Genomic DNA, 25,047 nt, shown 5'->3' on the forward strand with positions numbered 1-25,047 from the left:
CAATTAACATAAATGAGTAGTTCAACAGCACCAGTAATCAAATTTAAACAATGAGGGGGAGGGGGGGTTGCCTTATACAGTAACAAAGATGCGAAATACTCTTACATCTCTGTGTTATCAAGTCTGTCGGAAACCGGAACCTATCAGTAGGAATGTAAACATGTACAACGTCTCTAAAAGGTTATCTGTCAAACATCAAAAGTTTATTTTTTTTTCAAACATCAAAAGTTTAATTGTGTGTTCCTGCCCCAGAAACTGTGTTTATAGAAATTTTTACTGAGAATCACATAAATGGAAAAAGGAACAGGCATAAGGTCGATGTTCTCCCTCTTCCCCTGTATACCTACCAGTAGCCTCTTTCCAGTACCTATTTTTCAGCTTATCAAAGACTCATTTCACCTTCTCATATTGCCCTTGCTACAAAGACTGGGTTTTCTCCAAAATATAAGTAATTATTATCTATATTATTCTAGGTAAATTACTTTCTCTCTCAAAACTTCCATTCTCCAATTTTGTAAAATGAGAAAAATAATCTCTCTCCAAGACCCGTTGGGATGATTAAATGATACAAAAGATAAAACATTAACTTATGAAAGAATTATGTAAGTTTAACACATTACCTGGAACAGATACAGAAAATCACTATCAATACAAATAACATCAAGTTTCTATCCATCTCTCACTACATCATGAGAAATCCCCACGTGCATTTTCACCAAATTGGAAGCACGTGTTCGAGAAGCTAACGGCTATGTGGGGAGGAGACACAGAAAAAGTTGGGGGAGGGGGGTCCTGAACACCTCACAGGAAAGATGGACATCCTCAGAGCAGCTATTGGAGACCCCTATTTCCAGTCGCAATTATAACACAGCCTAATCCACAGTGAGCAGTAACAGATTATCTATTTAGCTACAGTTAACAATGTATCAGTACAACTACCATTTATCGGGCACTTCTGGGCCAGGAAATATATTTCGTTTAGTCCTCATAACGCCACATAGTAGGCACTCAGCATGATTACTGTTTTCATCTTGCGAATGGAGAAACGCTTCACTAAGCCTAAAGACACAAACATAATCCGTGAAGAAATGGAGAATCGATTCAGACTGCCTGGCATCCAACTCCAAACCCTAAGACTTCCAAGCATTATTCAACACCACTGGGTTATTACTACTCCGACTGTTTGCTCTTTGAGAGAAATGAAAACTCAACAGGAGCTCTGAGTAAGCTATAAACGGGGACCATGGCATAAGGCGCCTCCCTACCTGCAGGGACTTGGATCTAACAACTCTACCAGTTCCCATAGGGACTCATGTGCATCTCTAAATCTACGACCTCACCTACCTCTGGCTTAAGTTGGGAGAGCACACATTCCCACAGCTTGGCAAGTGGAGATGAATGGAGGTTTCATCTACGCCAGTAAAACAAGAATAGCGCTGTTTAATTTGGAATTCTAAACACAATTTTCCATAGAAACATTACTCATACGATACTCATGGGTAAATGATATTGATGTGGCTGATCTGCAAAACCTAAATACTAAGCAAAACAATTCTTGAGAACATATATAAAAAGGTTAACAACTGTGGTTTTACGGGTGAAGTTTTATATTGTCAATTTCCATTAAGACTTCCATTTCAATTTCTCCATTTTCTCGTCCCCTTTTATTTTTCCTGAGATCAATACTTGGCTTGATGTTCCAAAATAAGCCTAAGCCGCAGAAGGATCAAAGAAAGATTTACATTCCAAACTTCCTCTGCTATAATTCTATTAATCTCTCCAAATTTACTTTAGCTTTCTCCAATAAAAGAACCCTACCACAAATAGTCTCCAGTCTCCTTGTAACTCCATAGTTTGTTGCCTAGATTAGAAATAATATAAAAGTCATCTTTTGAAGACATTAAAACAGAAAGGTTACAAGAAAAAATTTAAACGTCAAATTAATCAGAAAACATACTATATCGCCAGTAAATTTTGTAATACAGATGGGTGAGAGAGGGAGATGCATGCTCTTCAGGTAGAAAACAGTGGGAAGGAGGTCTCAAACTGAGATAAAACATGGAAGGAAGCAGAGAAAGTATTGCTAGTCAACTTCTCCCTCAAACAGAATAATCCAGAACTGGACGTCCAAAATCTACACATCCTCACAAATAACACGTCCTCACAAATAAACCATCAGCAGATAAGCCAAACCCTTTTGGTCCCACTTCCCTTATCCTAGCCAAGAGCTTTAAAATCAGGAGAAATAAACATGATACGTTAGAAATCATTGTCTCCTGAGTCCAAAGGCTTTAACTTGTTAATTAAAACCTTAAAAAGCTCTTCTCCCATTGCTAGAAATAAAATGCAAGTGCCCAGGTAAAACCGCATGTTGATTGAAACAACACCATAAAGTACAACTAAAGCAAGAAGTGTAAATGACAGTCACCAGAGCCTTCTTTGCTGTGGGGGAGGGAGGCGGTGAACGCGAAAAGGACTCTCGATGACTAAAACATGAGGGCAAAGAAAGGCTAAGAAAGAGATACACAAGGGGAAGCCAACAACGCCAAATACAAATTTTGAAGCTTCTCACTCTGCTTGGGCATTGTCTCAATCATCTGTGGTCGCCCTGCATACAAACTCACAGCTTAGCAAGAATACCCAGCAAGACGTCATAGTGCTGATTCACTTCATTTATGCATATCTGTATTTCAACATCTAACTCTGTTATAAAGACACTCTCTTCCCAAGGTATCCTTACCCAAAACCGTACAGCTCTATACTTCACACTTGTGATTCACGGTGACTCTCACCCCTTTTTCTGTTACGCCAGTTTGCAGCTTGATCTCTTTTGCTGTTAAGGTTTCCTCGTGTATTAATCTCAAATACATTAACTCCCATTTTCAACAAAACCCCTTCTCTAGTGTTTTGGGGGGCTTACCTCTCCCTCAGAATACACGGCTACAATTCACTTTCTTCCACCACCACTCCTGGCCAACAATGATTATACACACTTTCAAACAATGGTTACTTTTCCTATCTATCATATTATTTTTATCTAATGTAGAAAACAAATCAGTGCTTCTCAAACATCAGTTGTGAAAGATCATTTTTTTCATAATTTCCTATATATCATGGTTGTATACTTTTATAAAGTAAAAAGGAATTACCAGAAAAGTGAGCACATATTTGGATGTTGCAGTATTATCAAATTATTACAGAAGTTTCTAAAAAGGTATTTCCAATCTTTTAACTTCCGTCTCCACAGACAGGTACCAGACGCTTCAGGGACTGGCGCCGGTCCCTGGACATGAGCAGTAAGTACTGCCCTAATGCATACATTCTCAGTACACGACCCTTCAGGAAGTCTTTCACATGCCTAGCAACAATAAAGCAACCCACACAAATGGCAATGAACCTGTTTAATACTGTTTTCCACATCCCACATTTTACTTCAGCCAGTCCCTACAGATACAGGGCCTCCGGTCATAGTCTCTTAGCTTGTCGATGATAAAGAGGATTTAAAAATTTACTGAAGATCCTAACTCTCTACTTATAATCGAGCAATATCTTCTGATTAATAAGAGTCTTTCCTCTCCATATTCCACACCTTCAAAAACCACAACTCAAAACATCTTTTCTCCATAAACACTTCTGCATCTAGAGAATTCTCTGCGATTTGGCAATCATCAGACATTTACGTTGGCACTAATTAATATGCCGTAAGTAGGTTCATGTACTGCCTTTTCAATTAGATTTGAGAGAAGCAGTCAGTATAAACATCATTCTTTTGCAATTTTCCACATAGCACAGAGTAAGTCTGCTTACAGTAAAAGCAGTGGTCTGATCTGACCCCGAGAATTCTCATGGTCCCCAGGCAAAAACAGCAGCATGCCTGGCCTAGGCACTGGCCTGAGATTTCCAGAAAATAATTTAGCTATGAAACACGGTAGTGGGTATGGCCTAACTTAACTGTCTGTTCCCTCCAATATCATTATGAAATAAAAGGTCTCTCAGTAATCATGACAGCCTTCTAAATCAACTTAGAATTATATTTACATAAAGTTGAGTTACTTCCACTAAAACGACATCATTAAGCAGACATTGAGAATTACTACGACCAAAGAAAAAGTCTACATATGCCTTCAATTTACAAAGTGTAGCATACAACACTCTTATGCTAAGAGTTTTACTAACACAAAGAAATTTTAAGCTTTCTCAATTCAACCATTAACAATTTTAAAACACACGCAACCTGTACCAACAGATTCCTAACTATACAGTCCACTACGGGGGAAAAAAATCTATGTCCCTACATATTATTTTAAATGTAAATGGCAAGAAAATATGGTCCTTCAAAGACCTACCACTATGTGAACCCTGAATTTCTAAGTAGAGACTGACCTGTAGGTCCTTTCAGTTTAGACAGACAGTGAGTTTTAGACATGAGAGAGACACCACAGTCATTATCCAGGGCACGTTTGTCATTTCATGGACGCACACACTGCAGCCGAGGAAGCTGGCCCAAGGTCACAAAGCTGGAGACGCCGGGCCTCAAAAGTTGCAGCACCGTGCTCGTTACTCCACTTCCCTTCCAAACGTTGAGGTCAGATTCGTAACAACATTTCCTTCTACTACTTTCCTACACTAAAATGAATTTTGGAAGAATGGACACTATATCCTCCTTTTTCCAATCTCCAGGGATTTTTACTGTTTTCTCAAAAATGAGTATCGGCAGCTCTCAATCACATTTCAATTTTAAGGTACTAAAGCCTCATGTTAGGAATACTTTCAAGTGTTTGTTTGCCATGCTAGTCTTACTTTCTACTCATACGTCAGAAATGCTACTTATCACAGTTAACTGATCATCAAAAATGCAAAAAGTGACAAAAAATAAAGAGGTGAAAAGGCCATTAAGGGGACTCCTCAGACTACTGAAGGGCTTTTTATTTTTTCCTTAAACTAAAAAGCTCCAGATACTTTGATTTCTAGCTTTCACCTGCTTTTCAGCATTTTACGGTTTCCTTCCATGTCGCCAGGCTTTGTCTGCTGTCACTGCTCCCTACTGTCAGTTAGCCAACCTGCGTTCAATTCTATTCCACTTCTACTATGTGGATTCAAAACTACACGCTCCAACTTATAAGACCACTATGTAAAGCAAGAGTAAACGTGCTCTCGGTGACAGCATAAGGAAATGTATAAAATTAAACCCACACATTTTAGTTTACATTAAAAGTAGTTCATAATTAATTACCTCCTTGTTCTTATCTATTGTTCAAAATGGAGATAATACTAGGTACAGAAAGTATTAAATGTCATTTATACCTGACGCCATTAATTCTTATCTTGAGAATATCTAGTCTTCTTGAATTTCCTTTTATACCACCCTCTGATCAAATGCTTCCTAAAACCATCTTAAACTTGTATCAGTTTCCCAAAATTAATATTCTTTTCTTCCATTACTTAGGAAACTGAATTAGTTACAACACTGTAGTAATTTCCACCAAGATTTACAACCTCCTGAACATCTTTAGCTGCTACTGATCCTAACCAAAAATATCACCTTCTGTAGATTATTATTACCATTAACATGATGATTCTCCGTAAGACTCAAAGGCATCAAACTGTAATAAAATCTTCACTTCTACCTGTCATAGAAGTAGCCCTATAAAATACTTCAAAATCTATGCCCGACCTATCACCCTCGATGTCAAGTAAAATACAGTTACATTTCTGATATGAGAGATTTTAAACTGTTTTTAAACAGTTGAACCAATTACGAAAAGTTGAAGATTTTTAAGTTTGCCCCGTAATGAGAAGTTTAAATTAGGGGAGAAATCTTTGAAATTTAGACAAAGCAGTTAGGAAACAAAGTTAAAATATGATTAATGTGCCTGTAATGGGTCACATTAACAGCAACTACAACATTAAATTTGATGTTTTCTTAAAAATAGAATACATTAAGGTAAAGAAAATGAGGAAAAAAGAGAAGGATTTCATTCCTTCACATAAAACATCTCTATTTCATGCACAGAGATAAATAAAATTCTACACATATGAAATATATACCAAAAAATAAAAAATAAAAAGGCAAGCAAAAGCAACGAAAATATCACAGTCCATTAAAAGCACCTCCCCAACTTAGGAGAATATTGACCATTATATAGGTGATGACCCCAATATCACTTGTATATTCCATTTAGTCTCACATAAGTTTCAACTTCACCTACCTTTCTTCTCTGAGAGATGTTGAGGGCACCAAAGTCATTAAACAAGGATGAAGCAGGTGAAGTTAGAGGATCTGGAAGGTAAGTTACATAAGTTTCCACACAGACAACTCAGGCAACCCACAAATCTAATAAATGTTTAACCTGAAAACATTCTTAACAGTAATAAAAAGTCATATACCACAGTAATACTTAAACTCAATGCCTCATATACAGTGGATGTTCAAATATTTTCTAAGTAAAAGAAACACAAATTAGAGAATACTTCTTTCAGTCAATACTTAGCCAATTAAAGTATCAGCTAATACTTTAATCAGAAGCTACATGGATTAGGGTACATCTGTTTGTTAGGAACCAAAAGAAAAATCAAACAGAAAAAAAGAAGAGATGGCTCTTGACCTTGTTATTAGGAATGTGTGTTTATGAAAGAAGTAAGTCTACCATTTAGTAAGTGTTTGTGTACGTGAAACCAAATCATGAGAAAAATTACAAAGGGCAGGGAGGTGGGGAGGACAGAAAGCCATGCTCTGAATGACTGGACTTGGATTTTAACACTTAGGCCAGGCCTTAAAACCATCTATGCAATATTCTATCTTTTTTAAGTTTGTCACCAGATATTTTATATTCTTACTAAAAATATAAGTAAATTGACTTTTTAAAGAGGGAAATATTAATTGTTTCAAAATAAACATGAAATTTAAAGATTTTATAGTTTCAAAGTTCTATTACTCTGTTCAGAAGTTACAAACAAAAGTATGTCTCTAAATGGTTTTTCCCTTAATAAATCAGAAGAGTTTCTGAAAAGGATACGTGACACACATGGAAATCCTTACCTTCAATTCTGAGCTCTAGTTACTCTTATGTTTCTCATTAAATGATCCATGAAATTCTAGAATCTATAGTAACTGTTCTTATTTACAAGGACCTACTAACTCTCTTCAAAATGCAGTATAGACTGCTGCTTAATTTCTCCAGTTTCGACTGCCTGAATTTTCATAGCTTAGTCTGTCATTAGAATTAACAATTTAATATATGTACAGAAAAAGCTAGTAAAATATTTTTATGTAATTTATACATTCAAGGCACCTAAAAATAGGTACTATTATGCAGAGTACTAACACTCAATTGTTACATATTTTTAAGAAGCTATTCTGGAACATTTTTTTCAACATTTATTCTTTTTTTTTTTTTTTTTTTTGAGAGAGAGCGAGCGAGCGTGAGCCGGGGAGGGAGAGAGAGACAGAGTGGGAGACGCAGAATCGGAAGCAGGCTCCAGGCTCCGAGCTGTCAGCATAGAGCCCGACGTGGGGCTCGAACTCACGAACTGTGAGATCATGACCTGAGCTGAAGTCAGACGCTCAACCGACTGAGCCACCCAGGCGCCCCCTTTGAACATTTGTTTTTAAAATAGAATACAGAAAGATACTTGGAAATTCCATATTAAAAACCTTAAAAATGACCATGATCTTGCAAACAGTCACTGCGTGTCTGTTTCCGAAAGAAATAAAATATAAGCACAGATGCATACACATAGTCCAATATTAGAATACTTTTTTAAAAACTTCAGTAAATTATGAAAATAAGCAATAGAATTCAATTTATTATGATCAAGAAACACTCCTAATTTTAAAGTGTATCTAATGCCATCTTAAGTATATGAGTCTACTTAGCTAAGTATTACGTATGTAAGTATATGTATATATGTATACAAGTACACGTATTTTCACACTCAGACATAACCACTACTTGGAATTATATGGAATCCAAACAACATTGATCTCTCTAGATCATTCTTATTCTCTTCCTTTATACATATTCATAATTTTCAAGACTTCAAGGTTTCTCCAATGAACACACTGTTTTAGGATCAGAAATATACACATATGCATGCACGCATACGTACAAACACACAAAAGAGAAAGAGGGATCCAGTCTTACCGTGGCCTGCATATGGCTTAGCACTGTCATTCAGAAGGCTTGGGGAGCTGCTACTGTTAGTCACTCTCTGCAAAACAAAATAGACAAACATTACATCACTGAGAACAGTCAGCCAATTCAGACGAACTCTCTGCTTCTTCCCCTCCGATCCACTTCTCACATCACTGACACTCTAATCTGACTATAAATGTTGCAACATGGATTACATTAATTCATGTAAAAATGTCCAAATACTCTCTACAACACATCAGATGAAAATTTTACTCACTAGCCAGATATTTAAAACCAAAGTTGCACACCTATTTTGAATTGCACTTCCATATTATTAGCTTGGGCAACGCATGTAACTATTCAGCCTCCCGGTCTATAAAATATAAATTTCAACATCCATCTGAGAAGACGTAAAAGTCAACAAACGCTTTCTAATAGCCTCTCCCGGTGTGTATTAGCCTTCATACACCTTATAGATTCTATAAAATTGGGCTATTCTCGGTTCTCTAAACATGTTCATTGCTTTCTTACACTTCATACCCTCTACAGTCTCTCCATCCTGAAAGGCCTTCACTCCATACCCACAAAACACAGAGAGGAGTGAAAACTAGTCTCTTTCCATCTGTCTTCTACATACTCCACTGTCCTCCCACCCCATCCTACCCTTGAAAGCTCACACAGACTCCAACTGTATCCCACCAACCTCATCAATTCCGAAAACCTTCCCTCATACTCAACAAGTTTAGGAATAAATGAAGACTCTAGACATCCCCTGACACTGGAATAAACTTCACTGTTTAGTGCCATGTAAATTCAGACTAAGGATACCTGCATCAAGGGATACTTTGTTTCCACTGGGCTTCCAAATCCATTGACTCCAATGAAGCTGGTGCTGAAATAGGAATCTGTAAGACTTGTATCAGTTAAAGCACCTCCATCTATTCCAGGAACTGAAAGAAAAGGAAAATTCAAGCATTTTAATTATTTGGAAGTACAAAATACTGATGTAGTTTCTGTGTCTCTAATAGATTTTAAAGTCTCAAATCTCTGTCACACTTCCTTTTATTTATCTGTTCATAACAGAAGGCAGGACCAAATAAAATTGGCTCAGCTCTAAACATTTGTTGAACAATGCTCAAGCTGACGGACTTTTTTCCCACAGAGATAGTATTTTATTTTGTATTAGTATGTAAGCACCACCAAACATAACATGAAGAAACAAACCACACTTGCATTTCATTTTCTCAAGTTTTCTTTCTTTAATTTTGCAAGAAGACAGAATACAAACACTGCAACTGAATCTTCAGAGGAGAAACAGATGTAAGTTTCTCAGGACTGTTCTCTCAATACATCTTATGAAACAGACCAGCAGTCTCACATTAACGCATAATTCAGTAAAAACAATTCTGCAGTATAGCAGTAGGATAGAGTTCAGAAATACAGACAAGCTGTTGATTTTAGGATAGGTTAATACAAAACGATTGTTAAGTAGTATGACAATCCATCATACATCCACAAAGTAATGGACAATATGGTTTAGATGCTACCTCCTGGTAATTACTTGGAATGTTGCTATTTTCTAAGCTGATAGTTAAGTACAAAACCATATGCTTTACAAATCAGCTAAGCTCCAAGTAGGATTGTCCTCTTCTGGGCACAGCCTCTGAGAACCAGTGAAACCACTCCCACCCCCAACTAAGCAAACTAAGAGAATGCTGACAGTTGGATGTAGGGTGCTATGATCTGAACGTCTGTACACCTGCAAAACTCACATGCTGAAATCCTAACCCCCAAAGATAATGGTATTAGGAGGCAGGGCCTTTGGGAGGTGCGCAGGTCATGGGCGTGGAGGTCTCAGGAATGAAATTAATCTTCTTTTTCACAAGAAATCCCTAAAGACCCCTCGTCCCTTCCACCATGTTAGGATACAAGAAGGCACCCATTTAGGAAGCAGGAAGTGGGTCCTAGCCAACCACCACATAAAATGTGCCAGTGCTATGATCCTGGACTTTCCAGCCCCCAGAACTGTGAGAAATAAATTTCTGTTGTTTGTTAAGACATCCAATCCGAAGTAGTTTATTATACTTCAGACAGACTAACACATAGGGATTCCTTGGAAAGCAAACTGAGATCATTTTTCTGGTCTATTTTTAAGACTTATTTCTCAAAATGTCCACTATTAAAATGAAAAATGTATTCCTAGAAAAAAACATAGTATATATAAGGTTCTAGCCATCTGCAATTTCAAACATCCACCGGGGTTGGGGGGGGGGGGGCCTCGAACTGTATCGCCTGCAGGTACAGCAGAACTACTGTATACACCCAAAGGAAACGGAATCGCTATCTTGAAGAAGTGTCTGCACCCCCATGTTCACTGCAGCATTATTCCTAATGGCCAAGGCACGGAAACAACCTAGGTATCTGCTGACAGATGAATGGCTAACAAAAATGTGATACATATATACATATGCATAAAATGTGATATATACATACATACACACATACATACACTATGGAATATCACTCGGCCATAAAATGGGAAACCCTGCCATTTGTGACACCACAGGTGAACGCTGAGGGCATTATGCTAAGTGAAATCAGTCAGAGAAAGACAAACATAGTATGTTCTCCCTTATATGTGGAATCTAAAAGGGCCAAACTTGAGGCACCTGCATGGCTCAGTCAAGCGTCCAACTTTTGATTTCGGCTCAGGTCATGATCTCATGGTTCGTAAAATCAAGCCCTGCATAGGGCTCTGTGCCGATACAGCACAGAGTCTGCTTGGGATTCTCTCCCTCCCTCCCTCCCTCCCTCCCTCCCTCCCTCCCTCCCTCGCTCTCTCTCTCTGCCCCTTCCCTGTGCATGCTCTCTCTGCTCTCTCTAAATAGATAAAGTTTAAATAAAAGGGCCAAACTCAAAGAAATAGAGTAGTACAGTGGCTGCCAGAGACTGGGGAGTAGGAGAAATGGGGCGATGTTGGTCGAATTTCCGGCTATGACATGACTATGAGTAAGTCCTGGGGATCTAACGTACACCATGGTGACTATAATTAACAAAACTGTATTATATAATCAAAAGTTGTTAAAAGAGTAGATTTCAAAAGCTGTTACCACACAAAAAGAAGTTAATTATGCGAATGGTAATCATTTTGCAACATATATTCATATCACATCATCAAGTTGCACACTTTAAACTTAACAGATGTTACAAGTCAATATCCCAATAAAGCTGGGAGAGAAAAAAAATCCATACGTATACTTCACTTTTCCTGTTTTGCAAGGAAGAGAATGGGATGTCACACTTCAAGAATTAGTTAAGGAAATCACTAACCTACGATACATTATTCTATATACATCATGAAGGCCCTAACTTCCTATTTTTTTTTTTTACAGGCATCTGAAGAATTTACTTTTTTTTAACTTTATTTTTCAAAATTTACATCCAAATGAGTTAGCATATAGTGCAACAGTGATTTCAGGAGTGGATTCCTTAGTGCCCCTTCCCCATTTAGCCCTTCCCCCCTCCCACAACCCCTCCCGTAACCCTCAGTTTATTCTCCATATTTATGAGTCTCTTCTGTTTTGCCCCCTCCCTGTTTTTATATTATTTTTGTTTCCCTTCCCTATGTTCATCTGTTTTGTCTCTTAAAGTCCTCATATGAGTGAAGTCCATGATTTTTGTCTTTCTCTAACTTCACTTAGCATAATACCCTCCAGTTCCATCCATGTAGTTGCAAATGGCAAGCTTTCATTCTTTTTGATTGGCCAGTAATACTCCATTTATATATATGTGTGTGTGTATATATATATACACACACACACACACACACATATATATACATATATATATATAGGGCGCCTGGGTGGCGCAGTCGGTTAAGCGTCCGGCTTCAGCCAGGTCACGATCTCGCGGTCCGTGAGTTCGAGCCCCGCGTCAGGCTCTGGGCTGATGGCTCGGAGCCTGGAGCATGTTTCCGATTCTGTGTCCCCCTCTCTCTCTGCCCCTCCCCCATTCATGCTCTGTCTCTCTCTGTCCCAAAAATAAATAAAAAAACGTTGAAAAAAAAAATATATATATATACGCGCACGCGCACACACACACACACCACATCTTCTTTACCCATTCATCCATCGATGGACATTTGGGCTCTTACCATACTTTGGCTATTGTCAATAGTGCTGCTATAAACATGGGGGTGCATGTGCCCCTTCGAAAAAGAATACCTGTATCCCTTGGATAAATGCCTAGTAGTGCAATTGCTGGGTCGTAGGTAGTTCTATTTTTAGTTTTTTGAGGAACCTCCATACTGTTTTCCAGAGTGGCTGCACCAGCTTGCATTCCCACCAACAATGCAAAAGAGATCCTCTTTCCCCGCATCCTCACCAATATCTGTTGTTGCCTGAGTTGTTAATGTTAGCCATTCTGACAGGTGTGGTTTCGATTTGTACTTCCCTGATGGTGAGTGATGTGGAGCATTTTTTCATGTGTCTGTTAGCCATCTGGATGTCTTCTTCGGAAAAGTACCTATTCCTGTCTTTTGCCCATTTCTTCACTGGATTATTTGTTTTTTGGGTGTTGAGTTTGATAAGTTCTTTATAGATCTTGGACACTAACCCTTTATCTGATATGTCGTTTGCAAATATCTTCTCCCATTCCTTCGGTTGCCTTTCAGTTTTGCTGACTGTTTCCTTCGCTGTGCAGAAGCTTTCTGAAGGTACTAACTTTTTAAAGTTACTAAGAACACATATGCTACATACCTCATGGGATGCACAAGGAGAAAAGCCATGTGGAGTACTTTTTAAGTTTAAATTACACAAGCATAAGACACGTTAGAGACTTTAATTACCAAGACTAGATAATTAAGTACTTTTCACGCCTTCAATCCCTTACTTTTGCAGTCCACCAATACCACGTCTACAGTATAATAATTTGCAACCCAATGGAAGTAAGGCTTACTGTTTCTGTGAAAGCTCTATTATCATCTCTATTATTACAACATATCTGTACAGAATAATAATCAATTCAACAATCACTGTGTAAATATGAACTGCAGTCTGAATGACAACTGCAGCAGGGTTGATATTTTATTTTGCAGCTAAGCAAACTGATTCAGGGAGATGAGAAAGCTTGTGCAGTCACAAAGCTAGTAAGTGACACAACAGGGATGCAATGACAACCTCTTGATTGCATGAAACTGCCTTCCAGTTTTTAAGAAAGGGAATTATAAATCAAAAAATGAAATTTCAAGCCTGCAGTTTTTTTTTTTTTTAACGTTTATTAATTTTTGAGACAGAGCGAGAGAGTGCACAAGCGGCAGACGGCCAGAAAGGGGGAGACAGAAGATCCGAAGCAGCTTCCACACAGCAAGCGAGATTCATGACCTGAGCCGAAATCAAGAGTGGGTAGCTTAACCCACTGAGCCACCCAGGTGCCCCTCAAGCAGTTTTAAAACTGCAAAGTCTTGATGTTAAGACATTCAAACTTTGAACCAAAGCATCTTACAGTGCCTAAAGAATCAGAACTTCTACAACTGTCAGCAGTAACCCTGCCATGATTAACATATAAATGTGTATGATAATAAGCCACTTAAAAAAAAAACAAAAAACAAAAAAACCATCCTCACGGCTTAACTAAATAAATGTTCTCCTTCATCTTCAGTCTTGTCCGTTCTTGGTGAAGTGGGTTTAACCTTCCAAAAAGATCACAATAAATCAATGCTACCCAAAGGGAATTCTAAAGTCAGTAAATTTGGAAAATGCTGAAAAAAACAAAAGTAAACCCATTCTTCACTGCACAACTTCTCATAGCATTGTGTCCACAATGTGAACTCTTGACAATTCAAAATGGAGATATACTTCCCAAATGTACTTGCCTAGAGACCCTTTCTCCATGGAGCAGCTTGAGAGCCTAGAGTTCCATAGAACAGACTCTACAAAATGTGATCCCCTGACAATACTGAGCGGTTTTCCTGCGCCAAAGAAGACATCACAGACAAGATGCGGGCAATTCTTACGCTAGGTGATGAAATCCAAATTTCTTAGTCCAACATTAAAAAGCACTCAACAATCTGTTCTCAACCCATCATTTCCAAAAGGTGCCAGGTTTGAGTCTTAGTTTTGCCACTTACTAGCCACAAAGTCTCAGGCAAAATACTTAAAAAATGTAGATTATGCCATTATTTGTAAAGTGAAAATCATACCATCTACCCTGCAAACGTCAATGAAAAATTATGAAAAACAATGAGACAGTATCTGGTAAGAATCTTGATGGTTTGTATAACTATAATATAACCTACTAAAAACTGACTGTACAACTTACAGTGACTGAATAAAGCACATAAATTATATTTCAATAAAGCTATTTTTTCATAAATCAGTGGAGAAAAAGAGGAATTATCCAATAAATAAACTTAAAACAACTGGGTGTCCAGGGGCCCCTGGATGGCTCAATCAGCTGAGCGACCAAGTCTTGATTTTGGCTCAGGTCATGATCCCAGGGTTGTGGGAACAAGCCCTGGGTTGGACTCCACGCTGAGTGTGGAGGAGCCTGCTTGGGACTCTCTCTCCCTCTCCCTCTGCCCCTTCCCCACTCACGCTCTGTCTCTCTAAAAACTTAAAAAAAGTAAAAAATTAGGGGCGCCTGGGTGGCGCAGTCGGTTAAGCGTCCGACTTCAGCCAGGTCACAATCTCGCGATCCGTGAGTTCGAGCCCCGCGTCAGGCTCTGGGCTGATGGCTCGGAGCCTGGAGCCTGTTTCCGATTCTGTGTCTCCCTCTCTCTCTGCCCCTCCCCCGTTCATGCTCTGTCTCTCTCTGTCCCAAAAATAAATAAACGTTGAAAAAAAAAATTTTTTTTTTTAAAAATTAAAACCTGGGTATCCATCAGGGGAAAAAAAAACGAATACAGATATTTCCAAAAGACCAAAGATTATAGTGTAATAAAAGTAAATACACACACACACACACACACACATCTATAAAAAGGTCTTTACAATAATCATAACTTTATTGAACTCTCTCCTCCAGTCAAAATGGTATACTCAACTGTATTTTGAAAGCCTACACTTTACATTATGAAGTACCATCAATTCCTACACACACACACACACCCCCCTAACTCTATGTTCTTCAAGACCCAGATATATGATGAAAAGGAAAACAATCCTTGGAATTAGAGCCACGGAGTTCCAATCCTACTTTTACTACTCACTAACTAGCTCTATGACCTGGAGCAAACATCCTCTAAGTGTCATTTCTTCATCTGGAAAAGAAGGCAATACCAGCTCACTCACAGGCCTGTGGTAGGGACTCAGAGCAAACAACCTAAAAGCAAAGTGCCTCATGTCCTGTCTCGAGGGATAATCATAAATGTTTTTTCCTCTTCTGTCTCCAGAATGCATTGCCCAATTATTCTAAGCTGTTAAAACCTCTACCTCTTCAGATACCATTTATCTATTTGATTATGTATACACACACACACACATCTTTATATAGAATATATTTTTTTTTACATATATAAAATATAAACTTTGACCTTTTATTGCTATCTTCAACTATTTAAACCTTTAAATCCTTATATGTTTCTGTATTATCTACCCATCTAAACTACCTGTTAACTGAGAGTTGGGACTACTTATATTTTTTTGGTATTCCCTAATCTACTAGCACATTTTTATGAACATTTACAATTAAATCCTTTTTGAAAATTGGTATTTTTAGAAGTTGATAAAAGATGCACTATAGTGTGAGTTTCACATCCAACCTTCAGAAAACACCCCATACAAATGGTATTAGAGCCTCCAATTTTCCTGATAAGGAAATTAAAACTCATAGCCACCAGGGGATGCAGGCCCAAGAACAAGGGGCTCTTTCACCTACTCAGCAGACACTCGCACCAACCTCCTGAGCAAACACAACTGCCCGTGAGATCTTCTCAGCCAGTTGCCAATTATTGCCCTTGGACTGTTTTTAAGTAGGTTCCATGCCCACGTGGGGCTTGAACTCAAGACCCTGAGATCAAGAGTTACATGCTCTACCAGGGCGCCTGGGTGGCTCAGTGGGTTAAGCGTCCGGGTTCCAAGTTCAGCTGGGTCGTGATCTCCTATCCTACTTCATGGGTTCAAGCCCCACGTCAGGCTCTGTGCTGACAGTGCAGAGCCTAGAGCTTGCTTCAGATTCTGCCTGCCTGTCTGTCTGTCTCTCTCTCTCTCTCTGCCCCTCCCAGCTTGGGCTCTGTCTCTTTCTCTCTCTCAAAAATAAACATTAAAAAAAAATTTAATAGGGGCGCCTGGGTAGCGCAGTCGGTTAAGCGTCCGACTTCAGCCATCTCGCGGTCTGTGAGTTCGAGCCCCGCGTCAGGCTCTGGGTTGATGGCTCGGAGCCTGGAGCCTGTTTCCGATTCTGTGTCTCCCTCTCTCTCTGCCCCTCCCCCGTTCATGCTCTGTCTCTCTCTGTCCCAAAAATAAATAAAAAACGTTGAAAAAAAAATTTTTAAGAAAAAATTTAATAAAAAACTCAAAAAAAAAAGTTACATGCTCTACCAAATGAGCCAGCCAGGCACCCCACCTCCACCCCCGTCCCCTGCTTCACTGTGTATTTAATCCAAGTCTCAGTTTCCTCCCCTAAAACAGAACAATAACATCTACTTTACAGGTCTGCTGTGAGAATAATTCAGTGCACTGGCATGCTTGGGTGATATTATGTGCCTAATGGTTACTTCTTGTGGTTTTGTGGTTATCATTTGTATCCATATATAAACCTATTTGTAAAAGTTATCTTGCCTTTTCTGATGAAAAACTAACATGTTCTTTGTACAGAATACATTAGGGGAAACATTTCATGTAGTTTTTAAAAATTTTAATATAAATGACAAAAACGGTAGCTTGGAACATTTTAGACATGTTACAAAACCCATAGGAATTGTCTAAAAGATAAGACTCGAATCCTTGGGGCGCCTGGGTGGCTCAGTCGGTTAAGCACCTGACTTTGGCTCAGGTCATGATCTCACAGTTCGTGGGTTCAAGCCCCACATCAGGTTCAGTGCTGACATCTTGGAGCCTAGAGCCTGCTTCAGATTGTGTCTCCTCTCTGCCCCTGCCCAACTTGTGTTCTCACTCTCTCTCTCTTTCAAAAATAAACAAACATTTAAAAAGTTAAAAAAAAAAAAAAAAAAAAAAAGACTCAAATCCAAAGCAGGTGACTGAGCAAGATGTATTGGTCAATTTGAAGGGCTGGACTTCCCTCCGAAGCTCACAAACAGAAAAAGTGCAAGGGGAATCTGAGAAAAATAGTACTTAATAGCTATAAACGCTGTATTTCCAGTCTTCATGGTAAAGTTTCTGTGCAGAGCCATAAGAGATCAATTCCACGTTTCTGATCCTCCTCCTAACTCTGAAGTATCACTAACCAACATCGGTGATAACTAGGGAAGCAAGACCTTAGCACATAGCATCAATCATAAGTCAAATGTAATTTCATATGCATTATTCCATTTTTTTACCCACTCAACAAGCTGAACTGTGTCCTCTCAAAAGAAATGTTGACATTCTAACCTCAGTATCTCAGAATGTGATCTTAATCTCAGTACAGAATCACTAAAGATGTAATCAGTTGAGATGAAGTCACTGTTTGGGGCACCTGGGTGGTCCAGTCAGTTGAGCATCTGACTCCAGCTCAGGTACATGATCTCACGGTTCGTGCGTTCTAGATCTACATTGGGCTCGCTGCTGTCAGCACAGATCCCGCTTCTGATCCTGTCTCCCCCTCTCTTTGCCCCTCTCCTGCTGGTTCTCTCTCTCTCTTTCTGTCTCTCAAAATAAATAAACTTAAAATAATAATAATAATAAATATTTCTTAATATGGCTTTAAAAAAAAACAAAAGAAGAGGTCACTGTTCAGGTGAGTCCTAATCCAATATGACTTTAGACTTTATAAAAGGGGAAACCTGGACATACACACACGCAGGAAGAATGTCTTGTGAAAGTGAAAGCAGAGATCAAGGGGATGCTTCCGAGAGCCAAGGGATGCTAAAGACTACAGGCAAACCACCAGAAGCTCGGCGAGAGGCATGGAACAGATTACTTCTCACAATCCTTAGAAGACAGCAACCCAGCCAACACCTTGATCTCAGACTTCTAAGCTCCAGAACAATAAATCTGTTATTTAACCACCCACCACCAATAAAGCCATTTAATAAAAATAAAAGATTAGATGGGCGATTATTAACCCGATAAACATAAGCTAAGGAAAAGTATCTCTAAGTTCAGAAGTTTCTAAGCAGTCAAGATCAAAAAAAAAAAAAAAAAGTAAGTTAAAAAATACCTCATAAAATAACAAATACCAATTTTTTAGAGCAAACCATTTCTAGTGCTAAGCTCTTCTAAGCTCTTCAGAGAAATGTTTATAAAGATTTTCACATATGGAGCACTGCTTATCATGCATCTTCAATTCAGGTGAAAAAAAACATCTAGAAACATTTTTTATATTTGTTCTCAATGGAAGTAGAGAACAGTATTAAACCACAATCTATCTGAAGTAATTCCATAAAGAGCTAAGGATGCTATTTAAATGATTCCTTTTTCAGCCTTCTACCTAGACCAATCTTTCCCCCTTGAACTGTTACCCTTTTGCTTTGAAACATTCACTTCTGGTTCTGATAGATCAGACAGACAGGTGCCAACAGACAGGAAATAATACCGTTGCCGTGCAGTTTTACACGTACAATCTCGACAGTCCTTCAGGATGTGTATCATCACCACCTATTTTGGTGTCAGTGCCAGAGATGAAATCTGAAACAACAATCTTGCTTCAAAGGTTCCGAAAATTACTATACTACCTTCCTCTCAGTCATTCCTACAAACTCAGACTCCCATTTACAACTACCTAGTATTAAATGTCTCCGAATACGTGTGTGACAAGTACTTTTAAGCTACAAACTCATTTATCCTTAATTCCTTTCTCTCTCTCATCCATCCCTTCAAGTGGCTGCTGTACCAAATCTCTCAAATGCGCCCCCTGTATTTCATTGCCACTTGCCCAAAACGGGTCCTTAGCATCTCTCCCTTCAACAGATCTTATCCTTTCCCTTGGCACAGCCTACAAGGGTGGCCACACAATCTATCATCTGGTACCACTCTCCATAATATAGCCTATTCTCCACATCAGCTGACTGCAGACCAAAAGCATGCACAACGCTCTCTCTCAAAATCTGTGTCCAGGGGCGCCTGGGTGGCTCAGTCGGTTAAGCGGCCGACTTCAGCTCAGGTCACGATCTCGCGGTCCGCGAGTTCAAGCCCCGCGTCGGGCTCCGGGCTGATGGCTCAGAGCCTGGAGCCTGCTTCCGATTCTGTGTCTCCCTCTCTCTCTGCCCCTCCCCCGTTCATGCTCTGTCTCTCTCTGTCTCAAAAATAAATAAATGTTAAAAAAAAAAAATCTGTGTCCATGTCCTCCTGGGATGCCTTTCTTTTCTACCAGATATGCGTCATACATCTTTCAAAAAATAGTTCAAATATTACCTCTTGATGAGACCTTCCACAATATCCCTGAACAGAGTTTATTATATGTTTTATACCTAGAGCGTGTCATACTATGCCAACATTTATACATCTCAAAATCCCTTACTGGCCTATGCATTCACAAATGGCCAGTACCACACATCTTTGTCTTCCCAAAACTGGTATAGTATCTGGCACAGAAGTGTTCCATAAACGTGTGACAATGAGACTCTCTAGTCAGTGCCCAGAGTATACATATACCATCAGTCAGCTGCATAAAGTCGACCTCCAGAGACAAGTTCACATTGTTTTAAAAACTGCAACATCTAGGGGCGCCTGGGTGGCTCAGTCGGTTAAGCGTCCAACTTCAGCCAGGTCACGATCTCGCGGTCCGTGAGTTCGAGCCCCACGTCAGGCTCTGGGCTGATGGCTCGGAGCCTGGAGCCTGTTTCCGATTCTGTGTCTCCCTCTCTCTCTGCCCCTCCCCCATTCATGCTCTGTCTCTCTCTGTCCCAAAAATAAATAAAAAACGTTGAAAAAAAATTAAAAAAAAAAAACACTGCAACATCTATCTGGCAAACTGGCCCTTAAGGAAATTGGCATACCTGTGCACCAAGAGAGCCACAGTAAAGCCTATGGCAAGACCAAAAAAAAAAAAAAAAATTCCTAAAAGAGCGATTTTAGATAGATCAAGTGGCTTAACAAGTACTCAGCTGAGATCCTCGTGTTCCACACTGGAATAGGTACGGTACAGTGTTTTGAACTGAAAATTAAAGATCAACATTATTACCTAGTTTCCTGAATCAGAGAGGAACACTGCAGTGCAGCACGACTAGAAAATAGCCAACTCTGAAGAGCACTACAATACTAAAGGCCTTCCAAGATACACTGGCTACAGAACTGATGATGAACAACTAATTAAACTGGGTTCTCAGGTGAAGCCACTTAATGTTGAGTACTGTCCCTTTGATTACTTACTGAGAAATGCCTTCCGAAACAGTTCTAGTTTAGGATCTGTGCCAAGATCACTGCTTTCTTCACACAATCAAAATCTGCCAATAAATAAGTGTTTTCAGAAGTCTTCCACTGATGTTGTTTTCTCAGTAGAATGAACCAGAAATGTGTTTCTATTTTTTTTTCATTTTTTTTTTCATTTTTCAACGTTTTTATTTATTTTTGGGACAGAGAGAGACAGAGCATGAACGGGGGAGGGGCAGAGAGAGAGGGAGACACAGAATCGGTAACAGGCTCCAGGCTCCGAGCCATCAGCCCAGAGCCTGACGCGGGGCTCGAACTCATGGACCGCGAGATCGTGACCTGGCTGAAGTCGGATGCTTAACCGACTGCGCCACCCAGGCGCCCCCAGAAATGTGTTTCTAAAACCAGCTTACTCCTTGTGCAAAGTATCAGCGTAATATCATTCAAACCCATGGTTTATTGAGAACTGAGGAGTAGATTTGTTCTTTCTTTCTTTTTTTTTTTCTTAATAGCAACTGTCCTCTTTTAACATACTATAAAGTGTGGGGCATTAGATTTGCTAACACTGCCCACTCTACCATTAAAATGTAAGCTCCACAAAGGAAAGAATCTTTTTGATTACTGATGTACCTCAAAAATCTAAAACAGCAGCTGACACAGTTAGTGCTCAGTAAATGTTTATTCATCAAATAATTAAATAAAATGAATGAATCTCCACTTTTAGAGCTAATCATACTAAGTGGAAAGTCTGCCAAAATCTAAGTTTTTCAAGGCTATTATCTGTTTACATTAAATCTTTTTACAATATATGTCAGAGGACTGTGCTAAAATTTTTACTTTAAACACTGCCTGGATCATTTTTCCAAGCCCTGGGAGCAGGGAGAAAATTCCCAGTCCCATCTTTGTCAAGACTCCTCCTCCGAGACAGCTGACATTGCTGTAAAGTCTATGAACCATAAAAGGGCACTATTTTAAAGGAATTGAAAAGGCCCCATCCCATTTTGGTTTTGTTCACCTCCAATCTCCTCTTTTCAATCAAGTATACAGTGAGATTCAGCAATAGCAATTTTGTTAAAAGACAGAGTAAGTTTAGGAACAGATGAACAAAACCACAAAGTTAAATCTGATGGTATGTCATGTCCTTTCCAGTTTTTCCAACCCTGTCATGTTCTACCTAATTATAAATATGAAAGCAGCCTAAGGTAACTGTATCAAAAATGCAGATAAACAGTGAAAGACTATTAAACGATAACACTAGTCTTTTATTAAATATACAAATGAGATTTCCCAGCGACTATTAACAAATACCACCTCATTAAGTTGCAAAAGATGTGATTTACAAAACCATCTCTAGATAAGTGAGCCACTGGGAGAAAATCTTGCTGGGACAGATTTCATATGGATGGCTATTTCAAATATCTTATTTCAGCTAATGATGTATAAAATACAGATTTTTTTATTGACCTGTAAGTGACATGAAATATTACTTTTAGGTGTACAACATAATGATTTACTGCAAAATGATTTACCACATTAAGTTTATTTGACATTAATCACTACACACTTGCCATTCTTTTAATGCTGAAAACTCAAGAACTACTCTCTTAGCAACTTCCAAATATACACTACAGTATTGTTAACTATAGCCACCTTGCTATACATTACATACTCTCAAGATCTATTGACCTTTTAACCGTTAAGTTTGTCCCTTTTGACCACCTTCAACCATTTCACTCACCCCCCACTACCTCTGGCAACTACGAATCAGTTCTCTGTACCTAGGAGTTCAGGGTTTGTTTTTTTCTTTGTTTGTTTGTTTTTTGGTCTCACATGTGAGATCATATGGTAGTTATCTACATAGTTTTTCTTAATGTAACAAGTTTGAACCAGATTACTGAAGATTCTGTATGCTTAACATAGGTACATATCATATTTTATATAAATCTATGTGTAAATGTACATAATAAATTAAGATGTAACAGCTTAGTGGCATCGTTTGCAATAATAAAAGACTACAAACAATCTAAATATCCATTAAAAAGAATACAATATACAACGGAATATTATGCAGCCTCTAAAAAGAGCAAGGTAGATTTCTATGCATGGATGTGGAACAAATCACAAGACATGCAGTTCAGTGAGAAAGTTCAAAGTGCACTGGGCTTCCGTGTGTCTCTACCAGTATATGTGTCAGTATGTACTACAGACAGGGAACTGTAAGCATGTGGATGATTGTACAGTCAAAGAATATTTCTGAACAGATACATAGTAAATTGGAAAGCGTGACTATCGTTTGGAGAGGGATCAGGGAACTAAGGAAGTAGGGAAACTATTTTTCACTGTGTACCATTTTATGCTATTTACATTTTTAACCTGTGCATATACTAATTTTTAGTTCCAAAAAACAAGATACTGTTTCCCATTTTTTAAGCTGTAATTTTTATAATAAAAATGTAATTAAAAACTAGCTTTAGAAAAATAGGAATACAGGTGCCCGGCTGGCTCAGCCAGTGGTGCATGTGACTCTTGACCTCAGGGTCATTGAGTTCAAGCCTCATGTTCAGCATAGGGTTTACTTAAAAAAAAAAGAAAAGAAAGAAAAGGAAAAAAATAGGAAAAATATCTTTATTTTTAAAGAAACAACAGACATCAAAACAGGGGAGGGGTGCCTGGGTGGCTCAGGCTAGGCTAGGCATCCGACTTAGGTCATGATCTCACGGTTCGTGGATTCAGGCCCACAACGGGCTCTATGCTGAACGCCAGAGCCTGGAGCCTGCTTCAGATTCTGTGTCTCCTTCTCTCTCTGCCCCTCCTCCGCTCGTGCTCTGTCTCACTCCGTCTCTCAAAAATAAATAAATGTAAAAAAAAAACACAAAACAGGGGAGGGCTTTTTTTATGAGGAAGATTGTTATCTACGTGCCAATTAACTCAGCCAAGATAGGTGAGACCGACATGCCCCTCCCTGTACTGGAGGTTAGACTGCTGAGCAGTCGGTGTTTCTAAGACTTGTTGGGAGGGGAGGAGGATCTAAAGACCAAACATGAAGTAATTTGTTTTCTAGATCATGAACATTTAGAAAACACAGGAGCATTTTAGAGCTGAAAGGATTCTGAACATCATAAACCCCATCCCCCATTCTCCCATTTTACAGATAAAGAAATATATTTCCACATGGACTAAATGACCACCTTAAGATCACGAAGTGATTTTGGAAGACAGCACTAAGATCAAAATCTCTGAGCCCCAGGCCTGTCGTAATTTCCATATACTGATAAGAGACACAAGTACTTGCATGTATTGGCTTGCCAACAACTATATGATAACAGTATATAAAACAAACATCTTACCATATTCCATTTATATAGTCTCAGACTAAACTACTTTATAAACAGGATATAAAGTAAATTAATATGAGAAAAAAAGGTGAGAAATACTACTACAAACTTAAGTGTGTGTGTGTGTGTGTGTGTGTGTGAATTGTTTTTTCTCAAAATTCATATACTGAAGCCCTAACTCTCAATGTGAATGCACTTGGAGACAGGGCCTTTAGGAGCACAAAAGTTATTAATAACAATTAATCCCAGGCAATAAGATGAGAAGACTGGTCTACTCTGACTTTATACACTGCTGTTCCAATGGAAATTTTTCATAACTTAAAAATAAGTGAAAATCGGGCGCCTGGGTGGCGCAGTCGGTTAAGCGTCCGACTTCAGCCAGGTCACGATCTCGCGATCCGTGAGTTCGAGCCCCGCGTCAGGCTCTGGGCTGATGGCTCGGAGCCTGGACCCTGTTTCCTATTCTGTGTCTCCCTCTCTCTCTGCCCCTCCCCCGTTCATGCTCTGTCTCTCTCTGTCCCAAAAATAAATAAACGTTGAGAAAAAAAAAAAAAAAAAAAAGTGAAAGTCAACCCTAAAATACATACATAAAAAATAAATATTCAAGTCCGTCAATAAATGCCTCAAAATCCTAGCACAAATCTTTAATATCACTTCTGGGTTACTGTAAATGCTCACAGCTTTGGTACGCGAAGCAGATATGCCTATAAAAAAGCAAACCAAAAAAAAAAAAACAAAAAAAAAACCGCTGCTTCATAATAATGATAAATATAAATTTTCAAAGTTAAAAAAAAAAAAAGAATGCACAGAACTCGGCTGAACCTTGAGGGAACTGTGCTGGGGTGGGGGGTGGGGGGTGGGGAGGAAACGAATCCCAAAAGACTTCATGCTATATAATTCCATTTAAAACCATTCTTGAAACGACAGAATTATAGAAATGAGAGCAAATTGGTAGTTGCCAGGTTTGGGGAGGGAGGGAGGGAGGCTTACAAAAGGGCAACTTAAGGGTGACAAAACCATTCTGTGTCTTGACTGTGTTGGCAGGCACACCAACATACATGTGAGAAATTCCCACAGAAATACACGTGCATGCGCACACACAAGTGTAAA

The 25,047-nt window shown here is 38.9% G+C and overlaps 1 protein-coding gene across 5 annotated transcripts in view; it reads right to left on the reverse strand.

The window, feature by feature from the left end:
- Positions 1–25,047, reverse strand: part of PAN3 (poly(A) specific ribonuclease subunit PAN3) — a 134,843-nt gene that overhangs the window by 106,110 nt on the left and 3,686 nt on the right. For all 5 annotated transcript variants that reach the window (XM_086714601.1, XM_086714590.1, XM_086714582.1 and 2 more), the window contains exons 2-4: positions 8,964–9,085; positions 8,145–8,211; positions 6,210–6,280 (exon numbers count right to left, since the gene is read on the reverse strand). In XM_086714601.1, the coding sequence (XP_086570727.1) occupies positions 6,210–6,280; positions 8,145–8,211; positions 8,964–9,085 (260 nt within the window). The remainder of the gene's footprint in view (positions 1–6,209; positions 6,281–8,144; positions 8,212–8,963; positions 9,086–25,047) is intronic.

The sequence above is a fragment of the Puma concolor genome, chromosome A1, assembly GCF_028749965.1.
Source record: "Puma concolor isolate L17-30 chromosome A1, mPumCon1.1.hap2, whole genome shotgun sequence".
In the NCBI taxonomy this organism is placed as follows: domain Eukaryota; kingdom Metazoa; phylum Chordata; class Mammalia; order Carnivora; family Felidae; genus Puma; species Puma concolor.